At 37.4% G+C, this 18288-nt stretch overlaps 1 protein-coding gene across 1 annotated transcript; it reads left to right on the top strand.

The window, feature by feature from the left end:
* Window positions 1–7980: 7980 nt before the first annotated feature.
* On the top strand, window positions 7981–13657 carry LOC107773468 (agamous-like MADS-box protein AGL9 homolog). The gene is made up of 8 exons (NM_001325160.1): window positions 7981–8217; window positions 9480–9558; window positions 11787–11854; window positions 11947–12046; window positions 12152–12193; window positions 12297–12338; window positions 12775–12908; window positions 13576–13657. The coding sequence occupies exons 1-8, from the start codon at window positions 8033–8035 to the stop codon at window positions 13649–13651; spliced, it is 726 nt and encodes a 241-aa protein (NP_001312089.1). The 5' UTR covers window positions 7981–8032; the 3' UTR covers window positions 13652–13657.
* Window positions 13658–18288: the final 4631 nt, after the last annotated feature.

Consider the following 18288-nt stretch of genomic DNA (forward strand, 5'->3'; position numbering starts at 1 on the left):
GCAATCCTCGGTCCTGTGTCCGTGCGTGTTGTGAAATTCGCACACTAAGTTATGGTTCCTTTGTGAAGGATCTGATTATACAGGCCTGGGCCATATGGCATCTCTGATTTTACGGATGGCGGACACGATGTCCGGTACATGGACATTGAAGTTGTATTATAATAAGCGAGGTGCCTCTGTTGGTCCTGCGTTCCTATCGAACCCGACTCTATTGATAGGTCCCCGAGGATTTTGTCCTTGGTCTAGCCTTCGATCGTTACGAGGTGGGTTGCGCCTCGGGGCTCCTTCTATCTTCGATGTATGGCTGATATCTTTCTTTGTTTGGCTTTGGCTCCTTCGCCAGAAGCCTGCTTGGGTATACTAAGCCCGAGGGGACTCCTAGCTGGTCATCTTCGACCCTGATCTTTGACTGGTATCGGTTGTGGACATCCGACCAGGTCACAATGGGATACTCAACCAGATTATCTTTCAGCTGCCTCGAAGCCACCAAGCTTCGCTCATTCAGACCTTGAGTGAAGGCCTGCACCGCCCAGTCGTCAGAGACCGGTGGTAGTTCCATTTGTTCTATTTGAAAGCGAGATACATATTCTCGCAGCATCTCGCTCTCCCTTTGCTTGATTTTGAAGACGTCGGATTTCCTTGTGGCCACCTTGATGGCACCGCCATGTGCCTTTATAAAGGAGTCCGTCAGCATGGAAAATAAGTCTATGGAGTTAGGATCTATGTTTTGATACCACATCATGGCCCCCTCGAGAGTTTTTCCCGAACTTCTTTAGTAAGATGGACTCGATCTTGTCGTCCTGTATGCCGTTGCCCTTCACTGCGCAAGTGTAGGCAGTAACGTGCTCATTGAGGTTTGAGGTCTCGTTGTATTTCGGTAGGTCTGGCATTCTGAACTTCTTTGGAATGGGTTTCGGAGCTGCTTCCTCTAGGAACGGCCTTTGTATGAACTTCTTCGAATCTACCCCTTTTAGGATCGGGGGTGCGCCCAGAATTTGATAGACCCTGGAGTTGTAGGTTTTGACCTTTTTATCGTTGGCTTATATTATTTTCTCACCTGATTTGACCCTTCTGGTGAGGTCCTCGAGCATCTTTACGATTACAGGGTTGACTATCGACCAGTTCGGCAGGGGGAGCTGTCCCCAGTGCTACCGTGCTAGAGTCTTTTGGTGACTTTGTAGCTGAGCAATAGCCAGCTGTTATCCTTGCAACATTTCAAAAATAACATGAAGGCTAACCTCCTGTTCTTCCTTGGTTGGGGTTTTCTGAGTTTCTTGTGGATCCCCTTGGTGCACACTCCTATTAGTGTGGGAGCTTACGTCGATGCGTTGGGCATCGAGTGAGACCGCATCCACGAGGATTGGTTCTGGCGCATTCACAGGGTTTTGTTGTGGCACATCAAGATTGTTGTTTTCACCTCTATTCACTGAGTTGGACATTTCGACCTGAAATTGAAGATCTTGGACAAGAGAAAGCATGAAAGATAACTTGCGTTATGTAGTAAAACCAGCAAGAAAATAATCATTATTAGTTTTAGCCCCACGGTGGGCGCCAAACTTTTTATCATTAAAATGGTAATAACAATCAAATTTGATTATGAGACTCTAAAAATACGTGATCTATTTTTATGCTAGTTGTTAAGCAGATGATGCTATGTGTGAGACTTAGAAATGAGATAAGAGTTAGGAGTAAGATGATAACCAAACTGATAGGTTAATAATCGGGGCCTCGAGGTCGATTCCGGTGCTCGGCTGAGAGCTATCGGAGGCAGTGAAAGAGCGGCTAAAAGTTAATGTAAAATTAACGAAGGATCTTTATGGGCAATGATAAGCAATAAATGAAGAACAACAATGAAGATAATAAATGGAAACAATAATATCAAGAGAATATGTTAGAGATCAAAGAGAATGTTCTTGTATATTTCATGTGGACCAATTGAAGCAACAGACCTTTACAAAATGACAAGGAACCCCTTTATATATGAGGGAAATCCCAACATAGTACAAAATGCATTGATTATAAAGATAAAGCAACGGGACTGCTAGGTGACACCCTGATTCAGGGTTAGGGTAGTCCACTAGGCTCTGTTAGTCCTAGTCATGTATCTTGGGAACTCCTCATTTCTACCATTAACGTAATCATCACTACCTCGAGGTCGAGTGTCGATGACCCTCGAGGGAGGATACTCGGTCGTGGCCTCGAGCCTTCGAGGTGATCTTTTGAAGTGCCTTAATGGTGAGAAATTGGACCCAATAGCCCAACTTTATCAATAAAATGACATGGCACAAAAAGATCCCCTTTAAAGGTTCATTTTGTCTTTAGAGAGCCCTGTGAAACAAATTCCTACTGATGATATGATTAGATTCTTTGGCAACATTACTACATCAAGATGTGTATATTGTACCATACCTGAAGATGAAACAATTGAATACATCTTCAGCCAAGTAAGTCTTACTAAGACTGTGTAGAAGAAGTATGGAGACCCTACTGCCATATAAATTGGCAACATGCCCCTCAAATTGATCTTGATGACCTATTGCCTACAAAAGAATCATAATGAAGTACAAAAGCTCATTCTAGCCACCCTTCCTAGTATCATATGCTGGAACCTGTGGAATAACAGATGCAATGCTAAATATGGATCAAAGACCTCTTCTATAGCAAGGGTAATTTTTTCTATCAATTCTTATGTACATTTGCTGCTACACACCAACTTTCCAACTATTAACTGGCCTTAAAGCAGGGTGAATCTATACTCAATCATTGAGAATATCAAGCATCACACATCTATCTAGTTGGTTAGATGGAACAGACCATCAATTGAGTTTGTAAAAGTTAACAGCGATGTGAGTGCCTTGATCAATCCAGGGAAGATAGGTGGTGGTGTTGTGATCAGGAATCACTTGGGAGAACTCATTCAAGCAATTGCATTCCCATTGGGCGAAAGCACCAACAACCTGGTAGAAACTAAAATACCTCTGTCATTAGTGTGTGGAGATCACATACTCTCATGTGTATAGAGAGGCTGATTCCCCTGCTGATTCTCTATCCAAAATCAGTCATAGCCTCAGTACAATAATACACTTCTCCAGCACTCCTAAATTACCTCCCCACATCAGAGGTCAGCTTCAATAAGATTTCCTGGGCAACCCTTCCTTCAGGCATGGGAAAACCCAAAGAATCATTATTCCATCATACTTGACCTCTACCACTTCTCATGGTTATGGTAGATAGAAACAAGCTAAGGGAACCATAGTTGGGAGTCCAAATGATCATCATGTTTTGCTACCATAACCATAGAAACATGAAGGGTGGTCCAGATAATAAGCCACCATAAGAGCAATGCCAAGGCAACAACAATGGATAGTCTGGTTTACACTAACTTGTTTGTTACTATGCAGGTACAAAGGACACAATCATAGCATTGATAGACCTCCAGGGTCTGGTATTATCACCTGGAATGCTTAGTCTCTTGGAGGTGTAAAAATACTATAAAGAGTGCTCGCCTATGAAGCACTCATATAAAGTTAACAACCAACATAGACAATAGAAGGCCCCATAACACCACCCAACAACCTCCCCCCAAATATCGTTAAACCATCAGCAACACCTTCCAACATTGATAATCCATTTCAACATTACCACAAATCCACTAAGGTACCCAACCCCACAGTCAACACCCCAAAGCCCACACAAAATCTCAAAATCCTTCTCTAAAACCCAAGACACCAGACCAAACCTTACACAACCAGCACACATACATATTTCAGAACCCACAAGAACCTGAGATCAGGCCTTCACGTAAACTTCGTAAACCACAAAAACCTGAGAGAGGGCCCACACAAGAAGATTTGTTTTTTCACTAACACAACATTCTTTTTTGCACGTACTTATCTATGTGTCATGTTCAGCCAATTGACATGCCTTCAGTAGGTGGTATTAGTACACTTTGTACTTACTCTACTGAGAGCACTTCAATGGTTTAAAGCATGGTCTAGTCTGACCACCTCAAATAGATAGCCACAAGTACGTGATCCCAGCTTCCTTCTCGCGAATGCGTAGAACGAATTCCTCCACTGGTCAGCTAAGCCTAAGCGATCGCGGACCATCCTATGCAATCACGTATAAGGAAACCAGTAACAGAAACCAGCAGTTTTCAGCTGAAATGCCAAGTCCAAAATCGATTTGTTAACCATCCGAAACTCACCCGAGGCCGGGCCGAGACCTCAACCAAACATACCAACAAGTATCAAAATATCATATGAACATAGTCGAACCCTCAAATCAGTTCAAACAACATCAAAAACATGAACCACATATAGATTCAAGCCTAATGGACTTTAAACTTCCCATTTCTACCAATTATTTTAAAACCTATCAAATCACGTCCGATTGATCCCAAATTTTACACACAAGTCACAAATGACACCACGAACCTACTCCAACTTCCAAAATCTGAATCCAACTCCGATATCAAAAAGTCCACTCCCGGTCAAACTTTCCCAAAAATTTAACTTTTGCCATTTCAAGCCTAATTCCACTACGGACCTATAAATCACAATGCGGACACGCTCCCAAGTCCAGAATCACCCAACGGAGCTAGCAAAAAAATCAAAACTCCATTCCGGAGTCGTTTACATATAAGTCAATATTCGGTCAACCATTCCAACTTAAGCTTTCCATTATGAGACTAAGTGTCTCAATTCATTCCAAAATCCTTCTGGACCCGAACCGACTAACCTGGTAGGTCATATAACAACTGCAAAGTATAAAATGAGCAGTAAATGGGGGAACGGGGCTACAACTCTCGAAACGACTGTCCTGATCGTTACAGTAGGTCATGGTTTTTACCCCTTGAGTAGATAGGTTTTCCATGTGGAATTGTTTGTGTACTTTAATTTTCATACTTTATTTTTAGTTTTGTGTTAGAATAGTTAAGTCAAAGAATCATGTTCTTTGACATGCAAAAATTAAGTAAGACACAATTTATTCATCTAGGTGCATCCTAAAATAAGTGTATTTGTGGGATCACTAGCGTTAGACATAAGTATTAGATCAGTGGCACAAACACCTGCCAAACTTTGACTAATACTACGAGTTTTGGAGACAGTGACGGGGTTCTTAATTATGCTGTTTTGATCACGTAATTGCATCAGCTTAAGTAATCCCCCATTTCAGTTCAGGTATTATTTCCAAGGAAATCTATTCTCTTAGCATTTTCATTTTATTTTCTTTTTTCATGTTATTATCATCTAGTACTACAGCTGACACTAGTATTCGGCTTGGTGCATTTTCAGCATAATAGCTAACTGGAAGAAAAACTATATCTCAAAATTTCTCGTATTTTGCTAATTTTATTTGATCAATGTGGTGAGTAAGAAAGAAATATTGAAATTTTTACTTTGTTGGCCTCGTTAAACTAGTACAGATGGAGCACCCAAGGATAAAAATTACATCTATAGCAAAGGTTAACACCTTATTTATTTTAAATAAATACCATTTTAAAAAATTATATTCTATAGATACCTTTTAATGTTTATAGCAAAATATCTTATTTTAGTTACCTCCTACCCCTAAGCCACTAAATACGCTAGTCAGTTACACTATTTTCTTTCTCTCTCTACTTTGATACATGCTATTCTCTTCCCCTAATCCTTGAAAATACGATGCTCAATCTCAAAACTTCTCTCACCCACATCACCTACCATTAGTTTACTAAAAATATTTTTCAGGTACCTAACCCCACATGTGGTGGCAGTAGCTGCGGCTTCAACCTAACCTACGGTGGCTCCAGCATAGAAGCAAGCCTCTCACAAGACACTTTCACACTCTCCACTGATGTCGTGCCTTCATATACCTTTGGTTGTGTACAAAAGGCCACCGGCAGCTCCACTCCACCCCAGGGGCTATTATAGGTTTGGGCCGAGGCCCATTGCTGTTTGGAACTCAAGGACCATGCCTTATTGGATGGCTTGCAAGAAGACATATTTTAATTAGATTCGACAGATATAATGACTATGTTCTTGCAGCGGCTAAATCTGTTAACTACTATGTACAGGATGCGTGGGAACAGCGAGATTTAGGGTTTTTTCTCGACGGTGATTTCACCGGAAATTAGGGTTTGTTCTTGAACAAAGACGACGGAGTTTGGGGCTGAGCAACTTGATTTTCTGTTAATATATTTCAACGTATTTTCAATATATCACGCTGTATTTTCACGTATTTCATTGTATTCATTATCTTTTTTTCATTGTAATTCAATGCACTCGCTGTATTTCATTGTATTCACTGTCTTTTTTTCATTGTATTTCAATGTATCCCATTGTATTTTATTGTATTCACTGTCTCGCTATATGCCATGAATGTATTCATATATTTTTTTTAATTAATATAATTTATGTATTCAGATGTATTATATAATTTCTCTGAAGGTTGCTATGTTTTTGGGGTATTTTTCGGTTGAGAATCTTTTTTATAACTGAAAATACAAAATTTGTGTGTTATAATTGAGTTTGTTGAGTTGTATTACGAGTCTATTATGTTAATTGATTCACTTTCCGTTTAAAAACAGTGTAATCCCATGTTTCACGCCGTGAATACAGTCGAATACAATAATCTGTCCAGCTGTAATCTCATGTTTCACGCTATGAATACTGTCGAATGCACTCGAATACAACAACTGATTAGCTGGACTTCCCTGGTTCATGTCTATTTTTGCTACTGTATTTATGAATACAGTAGCTTAAACACATCTAATATATTTTATAACAACAGAAAACACATCTACTATCCGTAATATAACAAATGGTATCTATAGATAGTTAATTACCGCACGGAGGGAGTAAAGGGTAAGTAATATCTAAAAGCTATTGATTCAAATGTTTCAAATATAATAGACTCTCTACAGGTAAGCGAGTTAATTACTACGACATCAGTTAAGAATTCGACACGTAGCATTTAGAGTACCCGTTTACACATCAGCTCTAGAGATTTCCCACTTACCGAACACCCACCACCAAATCATTTCTTCATCTGAAAACTAAATAAAATCATGAATGCAACATTTTGTCTAGACTCTAGATTGTACATGAAAATTATTTTAAATAAAAATGCTCAAAATATTTACTCAGATTAAAATCTTTAATTAATCAGAAACTTGTTGAACTTACAGTGTAGGGTCTCAGAGCATATTCCTGGAAGAAAGAAGGATTCAGAGACACAGAAGAAAAAGGGGATGTTTCTATGTTCTTTTTCGGGTTTTTGTTGCAGTCCCATTGGAATTGGATGGCCGGTGGAAGTTTTTAGATCAAAATAACAATGTAAAAGCAAATCTTGGCTGACGCTAAATGACAAAAAATAAAAATAAAAAAATTACAGAAACACAATAATTTAACTTGATTCGATCAATTAAGTCATATCTATGGGTAGAAATGAACAATCCAAATTCAAAGGAGAGTACAAAAACAGCCGAACAATAATCTCATAAAATTAGATTCATCACAAGAGTAACTATCTCATAAATTTTGTTCCTAAACAAAAAAGTTGTCAAATGCACGAAGCATTCCACGTTTATGCAGGATCCAGAAAAGGGTTACATCTCAAGTAGGTGTGATGTAGACATCATACTTTAATGCAATCATTCAGCTGATTTCACGACTCCAACCCGTGACATATATTAGGTCATAACTTTACTGTTGCTCCAAAGATTCTCTTCAAATTTTCTCCCTACACAAAACTTGGTAATTGATCCCTAATCTTATATTTTACCTCAAAATTTTTTAGCACATTCCAATGTAGAACTTTGTTTGCACGTCTAATAATAACAAAGACAAGGGATATTTTGTGTATTAACTCTTATGTAAGAAAAATGTACGAGTAGTGTTGTGCTTAGTATGGTTATGTCTATATATACATAATATATATGTATCTATTATTGCATGTATGTATAAAAAGATAGATACAAAGAAAGGTCTGAGAACAAAAAGGGGGTTTGTGCTTTTGTGAGTTTGAGTTGTTGGAGAAAGAAGAAAAAATGGGAAGGGGTAGGGTTGAGCTTAAGAGAATAGAGAACAAGATCAACAGGCAAGTGACCTTCGCTAAGAGAAGAAATGGACTTTTGAAAAAAGCTTATGAGCTTTCTGTTCTTTGTGATGCTGAGGTTGCTCTCATCATCTTCTCCAATAGGGGAAAACTGTACGAGTTCTGCAGTAGCTCTAGGTATATATTTTTACAAGAAACAAAAAATGATTAATATATTACGTATATCTATCTATATCTATGTTAGTCCTTTTTTCTCTTTGTGTTGTTGTTTTGAGATCTAAATAAGTATAGGAGATTTTGTGATAAAAGTATTTCTCTTTCTTTGTGTAGAGTGTATTTACCATTTTTGTGAATGTTTTGGAGTGTATAGGACTTTGTGCTTGTGGGTGTTGTTAGATCTGCAAGAGGAAACCGTGAAAAGAAGATAAAATTTCTATATCTATGTTGATTTTCTGTGTTGAGGGGTTGTGGTTTCTTCCTAGCTAGTCTCCTCCATTTTGTGTTCTTTCTACTCATTTTGATTGGCTTTTTTATTTCCCCTTTGACCTCATAAACCAAATTAAATAGTGCTTTTTGCAGCGAAAATGGTCTGATCTATTGCCTGTTAATAATATCTATAACAGTTTCTTCTTATAGATCTTTTACCATTTTCTTTACCTTCAAATTAAAGAAGCATTTCTTGAAACTTATTCTGCTAAAAGCTTAAGTTTTATTCCACATCTCTAATTCATTCGGCTGATTCTTTGGAAATATTCCACTAATAAATTTAGGGTTCACTGGTAAATGCATCAATATAGATTTTGGATCGTGTTGGTCATAAAGTTCCTACCTTTAGGGTTTTTTTCAACCCTAATTTTTTCTTTTATCTGAACTTGTTTCTAATTTTTGTTCTGATCATTTACTCTTGATGGAATATCTTCAAGCTTGGATTCTCTTCTTCTTCTTTATGCTTTTTAGTTTTTTCTTAAAGCCATTTGGTTCGCTGGTTACTCCGGAGCTCTTAATTAAGAGAATTTGACTTGACGTTAATTATCAGCTTAATTAATTATCTAGATTGTCGATCTCTAGGTCTTCATTTCTTTTTGCTACGATGAAACAATCTTATATCCAGTCACACTGGAAGTCTTTTGGTTTATTTCCTAATCTTTCAGAAAATCTTTCAAACTTGATTTTACATTTCTAGGATATAGAGTGCGAAAGGAAAAGTGACGGCTACACCAAAAACAATTGTCTGAGATGAAAAGAAGTATTGTTGTGTTTAAATCTGTGTAAGAATGCAAAAAAAAAAAAAAATTAATAATAATAATAATTCCGATTTTCAAAAAGATGAAAAAATATAGATCTATTATTAACTTCATGATGAAAACATATATATTTGCTTTGGGATTATCTAATTATGTTGTGAACTGAAGCATTATAAGCTTGTGACAATGAAACAGCATGCTCAAGACATTAGAGAGGTACCAGAAGTGCAACTACGGAGCACCAGAGACCAATATATCCACACGAGAAGCACTGGTAAATGTTTATCTTCCAACTATTTCTTCTTTAATTAGTGACTATTCTTGCTATTAGGACATAATTACGGTTCTTCAATTCAAGAATGTTTCCATCTCTATATCTTGGGTAGCAATTATTATCGAGGAAAATAACAATCCAACTTCCTTTCCCTTGATTGCTATATACATTTGTTTATATTTTTGCAAAGGTTACTGAATAGTTCAAGAACAAAAAGACATTGTAATGTGAAGGGAATGAAAACTGGATAACCTTCAAAGTTTTCATTATTTTGAAACCAAACATAGGGAATAACGAAACGATAAAGAAAAGATTTGTTCCATCCAAGTCAAGAGACAAGTGCTAGCTGTTTAAGGATATATTCATATCCATGGTGTGTTTTGTTGAGTCCCACATCGACAATGAAGGATATGGATTGTCTCCTTATATGGACTTGGGCAATCTTCACCTCTTGAGCTAGCTTTTGGGGTTGAGTTAGACCCAATGTCCATTTAACATGGTATCAAAGCAGGACCCATCTTTTCGATGTTGGGGCCCCATAATTGTCCACGCTCCAGATATCCACTCCTGGGGTGAGAAGGGGTGTTGAGTCTCACATCGACAATGAAGGGGATGAGTGGTCTCCTTATGTAAACTTGGACAATCATTATCTCTTGAGCTAGGGGTTGAGTTAGACCCAATGTCTATTTAACATGTTTGCCAAAGAAGTGTCCCAAAATTCGAATGATCTTGCTTCTACGCTGTCATTTAGACTCATGATATTATAAATAATTTTGGAAGCTCTTAGACAACCCACGAGGAATAAATATTGCATCCTCAAACATGCTACAGTTACTTGATCCCTGCCACTCAATACAAAATCATATTCCTTCCATCCCAATTTATGTGGTACCATTTGACATGGCACTAAGTTTAAAAAAACAAAAAAAAACAGTTTTGAGACTTATAATCTAAAAATTAAGCATTAAACATTTGTGTGATTATACATCATTCATTAAGGATGAAATGAAAAACTTTTGAAGTCAAATTATTTCTAAACATAAAAAAGATGACATTCGTTGTAATATACTAAAAGAAAAGTTTGTCACTTAAATTGAGACACAAGGAGCAACAAAAAGAAGGCAACACATTGGAGCACTTAGACTCCAAGGGAACAAATCAAGAAGTTTTTAATTTGTGAAGTCATTTGGATGGACAAAAATCAACCTTTTTATATTGAAAAACTGCTACCTGAGCATTTGAGATTTTGATTTCCATAAAAAAATTTAAAGAGGAAGATAAGGATAGATGATAAATTTAACACAATATTTTATAACTACATTATATCCTATCTTCCTATATAAATCGTTGTACTCCTAGTTGCTCACTTGTACATGTATATTAAGAGAAATATAACCTAAGTTAGCAATGTATTTTCTGATGTTCTTATGAGTTTTGTTATAGTATCAGAGCCATTGTCTTCCTCTTCCCCTTCACCAAGCATGCATGTCAAAGCACACAAAGAAATCCTCTCCATGTATTCCTTCCTTGTTACCCTTATTCCTTTTATCATTCGGAATTCTCTTAATTATGCTCAGCACTTTATTTTTATAAAACTAAACTAACATCTACCAATTTAGTTGCCCTCTCACGTCGAAATTGATGGAAGTGATGAATTTCAACATAACCTTGAGTATGATCATCACTCGATCCAACACGACCAACTAATCATGAGTCTTCTTATCTCTTCATTATCTGGAAAAAAAAGTCCTACCTTTTCTAATGGGAATAATTAGAAGAAATATCGTAAGTATCATAACATGAATAATCTAGTGACGTCAATTTTGTAGGTGCTAGCTAGTCGCTAGAGCGTGTGTTCAATCTAGAGACATTGTTGGAATTCCTCAACAATTTTTGAAATTGGGAATTACAAAATACAAAGAAATTGGCAAAAAAAGGTAAAGTAAACCTCACAGATGATAAATAATTGAAAGAACTATTAGCACTTTAAAAAGATGACTTGCAGTTTATATAAAAGCCAAAAAAAAAAAAAAAAAAGATAAAGCATTTTGTTTTCTGGATTGCGCGATGTGAAATTAGTGTCCTTATACAGTCTTTGGGCAGCCTTACCTAATGGCTAAGCTAGCTTTCAAGGTGAAGTTAGAGTCAAGGTCCATTTTATCCGTTGAATTCTTATAGCGATAGCATTTCTATCTAATAGACCAATTTATTGTTGCCAATGGTTACAGGAAATAAGTAGCCAACAAGAATACTTGAAGCTTAAAGCACGTTACGAAGCATTACAGCGATCACAGAGGTATATATATAACAATGGTATTGAGAAGAAAGCTTCATTTATGAAATGTGTTTTAGCTAAAAGAACGTTTTCTGATGTTGTGTCATGAATAGAAATCTTCTTGGTGAAGATCTTGGCCCTTTGAATAGCAAGGAACTTGAATCACTTGAGAGGCAGCTTGATATGTCACTGAAACAGATTCGATCAACTCGGGTAAATTTGACATATAGCTAATCAATAATTTTAGTATTAAAATATTGCTGCATGGTCATTAACTCATAAACACTTGCACTGACCACTAGTCTCAACTTTTTCCAGACTCAGTTAATGTTGGATCAACTTACAGATCTTCAGAGAAAGGTACATAAGTTTATTTTATTATTCCTGACTAGTAAAAAGAATCATTGTGTTTTCCTAGCTACTTAAAATCATCATTATATGGCGACGATCTTCCATTTGGCAGGAACATGCATTAAACGAAGCAAACAGAACCTTGAAACAAAGGGTAAGTGAAATTTCCCTTCTTTTCCCCCTTCCTTTTGGTAGCGCAATTACTACTGAATTCGTGTGAGTGCATGTCGTCTGTGTTGGAGGCAAACGACGAGAAAAGAATAGTTTAATTTCTATATATACACTAATAGATGATGAATAATCTAAATAACTAAAGTAGGTTACCTGTTGCATGTTAATACATTAGTAGTGTAAAAGCATTGTACAGTCAATGTATGTAAATTAAATTAAAGAATTAATTGCGATGTCTTAATTACTTATTGATCCCGTCACTCAAGCTCTCATTGGAAGTGACGGTTTCACCAACAGAACCAATAATTAACATCTCTTCTGTTAGTCATAGTTGTTTCATGAGAATATTATATATATGCAGTTGTGTGTGTATATATATTCACTTGTCATATTAGGGTTTGGAATGGTTTAATTTGCAGTTGATGGAAGGAAGCCAACTAAATCTGCAGTGGCAACAAAATGCACAAGATATGGGCTACGGCCGGCAAACAACTCAAACTCAGGGCGATGGCTTTTTTCATCCTTTGGAATGTGAACCCACTTTGCAAATTGGGTACGTTCTGATCAATATTTTGGATGATATATTTTTTTTTGTTTGCTTTTTAAAAGCATTCATGGGTCAGTTTGACTACCATAAAGATTAAGAGGTAAATATTCAATATTTTGCTAATCAGTGAGATAAAAAGTATTTTCTCCGTTCTAATTTATGTGAACTTGTTTGACGGGTACGGAGTTTAAAAAAATAAAGACTTTTGGTATTTGTGGTTCTAAATAAGTTAAAAAGGGATCCAGAATATTTGTGTGATTATAAAAGCTTCTCATTAAGGGTAAAATTAGAAGTTTAAAATAAATTGTTTTCAAATTTAAAAAAGGGTTATTATTTTTGGAACGGACCAAAAAGGAAATAGGTTCATATAAACTGGAACATAGGAAGTACATAGTAAAATTGTGACATATTTAGTTGAAAAGGTGACCTCGCAGAGGGTAATTATGTTCGCTATGTATGCTATACAATCTATCATATGTGTGAATACTTCATCCAAATTCTTCAAATTATACCAAAAAATTATTACTATTGTACAAAATATTCCACTCATATTTGAGGACATGTAACATATATATAGAGTGATTGTTACGTTTATTTGGCAGCATTTAGAACTGATTTAAAGTAAACGAATATTCGTTACTTGACCTAAGTTATCTATTGCGAATATTGGCAGGTATCAGAATGATCCAATAACAGTAGGAGGAGCAGGGCCCAGTGTGAATAACTACATGGCTGGCTGGTTGCCTTGAAATTAAGCTCATTTCCGATAAGATTGATTATATAAACATATGCTCAATGTTTTTCCTATCATAAACACTCTCCTAATTTGTGTTATATGTTGTTTGCCGAATTCTGGACTAATTTGGGATCCATAAGACAGACCCGTTATTGTTACTTAATCATAAACTAGATTTCCCTGAGTGCTTAATCACTAAAGATTATTACTTTCCTCCATTTTCTTTTGGTCAGTGTCAAACTCAGTCTGTATAGTTTCATTTTAATACATCTTAAGATCTTGGCTCCCATGCCCCTTTTTCTGAGTCTCTTCAAAACTGGCTATGAGTGCTTTCTGTAGGGAAATTTCCACTCATTGCTTCCTCTAATATCTTTTTTTTAAACGCATTATAGAGGTTTAAAGGAGGGCTTAGAAACTCTTAGCTCTATCACTAATCTCTATTTTTGACACTTATATTATGTCAACTTTTATTGAGTCTTTAAATTGTTAGAAACCCGTTGTCTGATAAAATATGGAGCTCTGCATACCTAGAAGCTTATGAAGATGATCATTATTGATTGTAATTATTATTATCAGTATTACCGGCTACCTTAAAATCGTAAGTTAAGTCCCAAATTATATTAGGAAACAAGCGTACATGCAGTGCATGAGCCCTTTTATAATTTCATTTCATGCTTTCGGCCTATTAGTAAATGGAAGTTAGCTGTGATGCAGTACATTCTTGTTGTGAAAGAAGTCAGCTAGTGAAAATTTTCGCAGCTCTGGGGCTCCGGATAAAGCAATTTTTCGTTTTAATACTGAATTACAATTTTTTCTTTAGTTGTGCATGATAGAATTTTTGGACCTAGTTCAGAATAAGTTGGTCTTCTTTGGCATTTATCCGATGTTATTAAATTAACGTTTCCATTGGGCTATATTCATTGGAGAGAGATCGATGCAGAACATTTTATGTTTGATTCAAAGGTCATGGTGGAAAGTTTGGGCTTTTTAAAAATCTTAACAAATTTGGGGCATTTGCATCTATACCCGCTTTTTGGGTCATATTTTAACTTATGCCGCTAAACTTCAGCATACGGGGCTGAAGTAGCAAAGAAAATCACGCAAAACTTCAGCATTCTAGTAGACGGGCCTGAAGTAGCAAAAATTGCTGAACCAAGTATGCTGAAGTATTTGTTTGTAATTGTTGAGCTTAAGCATAGTAGTTAAAGTTTTGTTCTCTATTTTCTGAAGTTTTTGTTTGTAATTGCTGAACTTAAGCATAGTAGCTGAAGTTTTGTTCTCTATTTGCTGAAGTTTTTGTTTGTAATTGCTGAACTTAAGCATAGTTGTGACAACCCGGCCAGTCGTCTCATGAGTTACAGCTTCATTTTCCCCATTTCTGCTTCTTTATGCTTTGTTTATCCGTATTATGTGATATCGGGTTGGTCGGATCGAATCCGGAATGAATTTGGTAAGGTTTGAGACACTTAGTCTCTTTTGAGGAAGCTTAAGTTGGAAAAGTCAACCGGATGTTGACTTATATGTTAGAGGGCTTGGATGTGAGTTCTGATGGTTCGGTTAGCTTCGAGAGGTGATTTGGGTCTTAGGAGCGCTATCGGAATGAGTTTTGGAGGTTTGGAGTAAATTTAGGCTTGAATTGGCGAAGTTGATATTTTGGCGATTTCCAGTTGGTATGCGAGATTTTGATATAGGTGTCGGAATGGAATTCTGAGAGTTGCAGTAGTTACGTTGTGTCATTTGGGATGTGTGTGCAAAATTTCAGGTCATTCGGACGTGATTTGCTTGGGTTTTTGATCAAAAGCGTAATTTAGAAGATTTTGAAAACTTAGGCTTGAATCCGATGTGTTTTGGTTGATTTGATGTTGTTTGAGGTATTTTGAAGATTTGTACAGGTTTGAATAAGGTTTTAGGATATGTTGGTGTCTTTGGTTGAGGTCCCGGGGGCCTCGGGTGAGTTTCGAGGGATTGAACGGATCATTTTTAAGTTAAGAAAATTGCAGATTTTGGTTTGAGCTGTTGCAGACATTTTGGTCTTCGCATTCACGAGTGGACCCTCGCGTTCGCGAAGGGTCAGGAAGGGAGACGTCAGGTTTGGCCTTCGCATTCGCGAAGGGGAATCCCATGTTCGCGAAGGGCTGGAATGGTAAGCATCGCATTCGCGAAAGGCCGGAATGGTAAGCATCGTGTTCGCGAGAGGCTTAGTCGCGTAGGTTGGTGAAACTGAGGCATCGCGTTCGCAATGATGAGGTCGCGTTCGGGAAGAAGAGTTTTTGTCAACTAAATTTTGTGCTTCGCGAACGCGAGACGTTGACCGTGTTCGCAAAGAAGGAATTAAGGCCTGGGCAGAATGTTTAAATACTCGTCTTGTCCGTGATTTTGGGGTTTATTTCCTCCATTGTTCGTCGTTTTTTAAGCTTTTTGAAGGGGATTAAAGAGAGATTCAAGGGGAATCACTTGGAGGAAAGATTCTCGGACATAAAACTCGATTCTAATGTGAATTCCACCTAAATAATCATGAAAATTAAACCAAAAATTGAAGAACTAGGGCTTGGAAACTTAGACCTTTGATTGGGGTTTTGAAGGACCATTTGAGGTCGGATTTCAAAACTTTTGATATGTATGAACTCGTGGGGAGATAAGAAATCTATTGATGTAAAAATTATCGAATTCCGAGATATGGGCCCGGGGGTAAGGTTTTTGTAATTTCGGGATTTATGTCGTATATTGATTATTTTCATTTGGGTTTCGTTCCCTTAGCATATTTTGACGTCGTGATTCTGATTTTGGATAGATTCGATGCAGGTGGAGGCCGATTTGAGGGGCAAAAGCATCACGAGCTAGAGATTTGACTGGTTCGAGGTGAGTAATGATTGTAAATGATGTTATGAGGGTATGAAACCCCGGATTGCACATTGTTGTGCTATATTGAAGTGACGCACACACGAGATGACGAGTGTGGGGTCGTGCACTATTGGGGATTATGACTTAGTTCGACCCGAATGACTATTTTACCGCGTATTTGACTGAAATCTATCTGCTATCATTATTATTTGGGTTGAATTCCATATTTGGGCTTCGTGCCAACTATTTGAACCCTTAGGGGACTTTTATTGATATTTTCTCACTGTTTTGACTTTATACTTGAACTTAGTCATGCTATATTTCACTATTTTCATAACTCAGCCATGTCTACTATGTTTTAATATATCAAATGATATTTCAAATAATATTTTGGGCTGAGCGTTATGTTTTATTGTTGCCCGAGTGGCTTATGTGATTTTGACTGAGTAAGGCCGAGGGCCTATGATGTGAGGATACTTTTGGGTCGAGCTGCACACCATAATAATGATACACTAATTATGATTATGAGGCCGAGAGATTGAGATATGTATGCTACGAGGTGGCTTGATGATATGAGGCCGAGAGCCTGGTGATGATGCCACGAGATGGCTTGATATTGCGCTTGGGCCGTAAGGGGCCCCTCCAGGAGTCTTCACACTCCCAATGAGCGCGGGTACCCATTGTGATGTGAGATATAGCCCGAGGTGCTGGTATTGTTTTGAGATATTACCTAAGGGGCGGATTTGTTAATATTGTGCCCGAGGGGCGAACCTTTATGTGTTTATTTTCCTTAATTGCCTGTCATTTATTTGTTTAAATTGTTGAAAAAGGTTTTGTGAAGTTTAATTTGAGTTAAATGACTTTCACATATCTTTTACAGATTTTACTACTTCATTATAGTCTACAAATGTGCTTTACGTGATTTTCTGCTTTCAGTCTTTATTTATAATTATTACTCACTGGGTTGGAGTACTCACTTTACTCCCTACACCCCGTGTGCAGATTCAGGCGCATCTGGTCCCGCTCTCGAGTGCTGATCATTTCTAGCTCAGGAGGATCCGAGGAGTCTCTAGGTAGATGTCATCATTCGCAGCCCGGAGCTCTTCCCTATCTTTATTTCTTCATGTTCTTAGTTCCTATATTAAACTCTATAGTTTTTATTTGAGTATTCCGGATTGTTTAGATGCTCATAACTAGTGACACCCCAGTATCGGGCTGTGTTGGGTTGTATTCCGCAAATCATGCTATTAACTGCTTAAACTTTGGTTTATTTTATCATGCTTTAGACTGTTCTTACTATTTAACTGTTAAATACTGAAATAGGAAGTGTCGGTTGGCCTTGTCTTCACGAGAGGCGCCATCACGACCGAGTCCGGGTTCAGGGTCGTGACAAGTTGGTATCAGAGGCTAGGTTATATAGGTCTCACGAGTCATGAGCAGGTTTAGTAGAGTCTCGCGGATCGGTATTGAGACGTCTGTATTTATCCTCAAGAGGTTGCAGAACCTTTAGGAAAAACTTCATATTCTTGAATTCTTATCGTGCGTCCTTGATTTAGCTTGAAAAGTAACTCTTTGAATTCCTTCCACGTGTTCGTATGCGCGCATGAGCGCTCAGTATCAGATTTGCATCTATGGCTTGTGATTCCCCGATCAAGGGGCGAGATGTGATCTCTTTGTGTTGATGTTGGGCCATTCTGGAATACTTGAGGCCGAATGTTTTGCCTATAGCTCGAGCCCTGAGCTATTTGTCACACCTCCCTTTTTACCTACCCCGAAAAGGGTATAAGGGAGTTTTTTTCCAACTTAAAG

Source organism: Nicotiana tabacum, chromosome 5 (assembly GCF_000715075.1).
Source record: "Nicotiana tabacum cultivar K326 chromosome 5, ASM71507v2, whole genome shotgun sequence".
Classification (NCBI taxonomy): Eukaryota; Viridiplantae; Streptophyta; class Magnoliopsida; order Solanales; family Solanaceae; genus Nicotiana; species Nicotiana tabacum.

Coding starts and splice junctions, on each gene's coding strand:
- LOC107773468 (NM_001325160.1), top strand. CDS start 8,033: ATGGGAAGGGGTAGGGTTGAGCTTAAGAGAATAGAGAACAAGATCAAC. Junction 8,218..9,479: donor GAGTTCTGCAGTAGCTCTAG/GTATATATTTTT, acceptor ACAATGAAACAG/CATGCTCAAGACATTAGAGA. Junction 12,047..12,151: donor AACAGATTCGATCAACTCGG/GTAAATTTGACA, acceptor AACTTTTTCCAG/ACTCAGTTAATGTTGGATCA.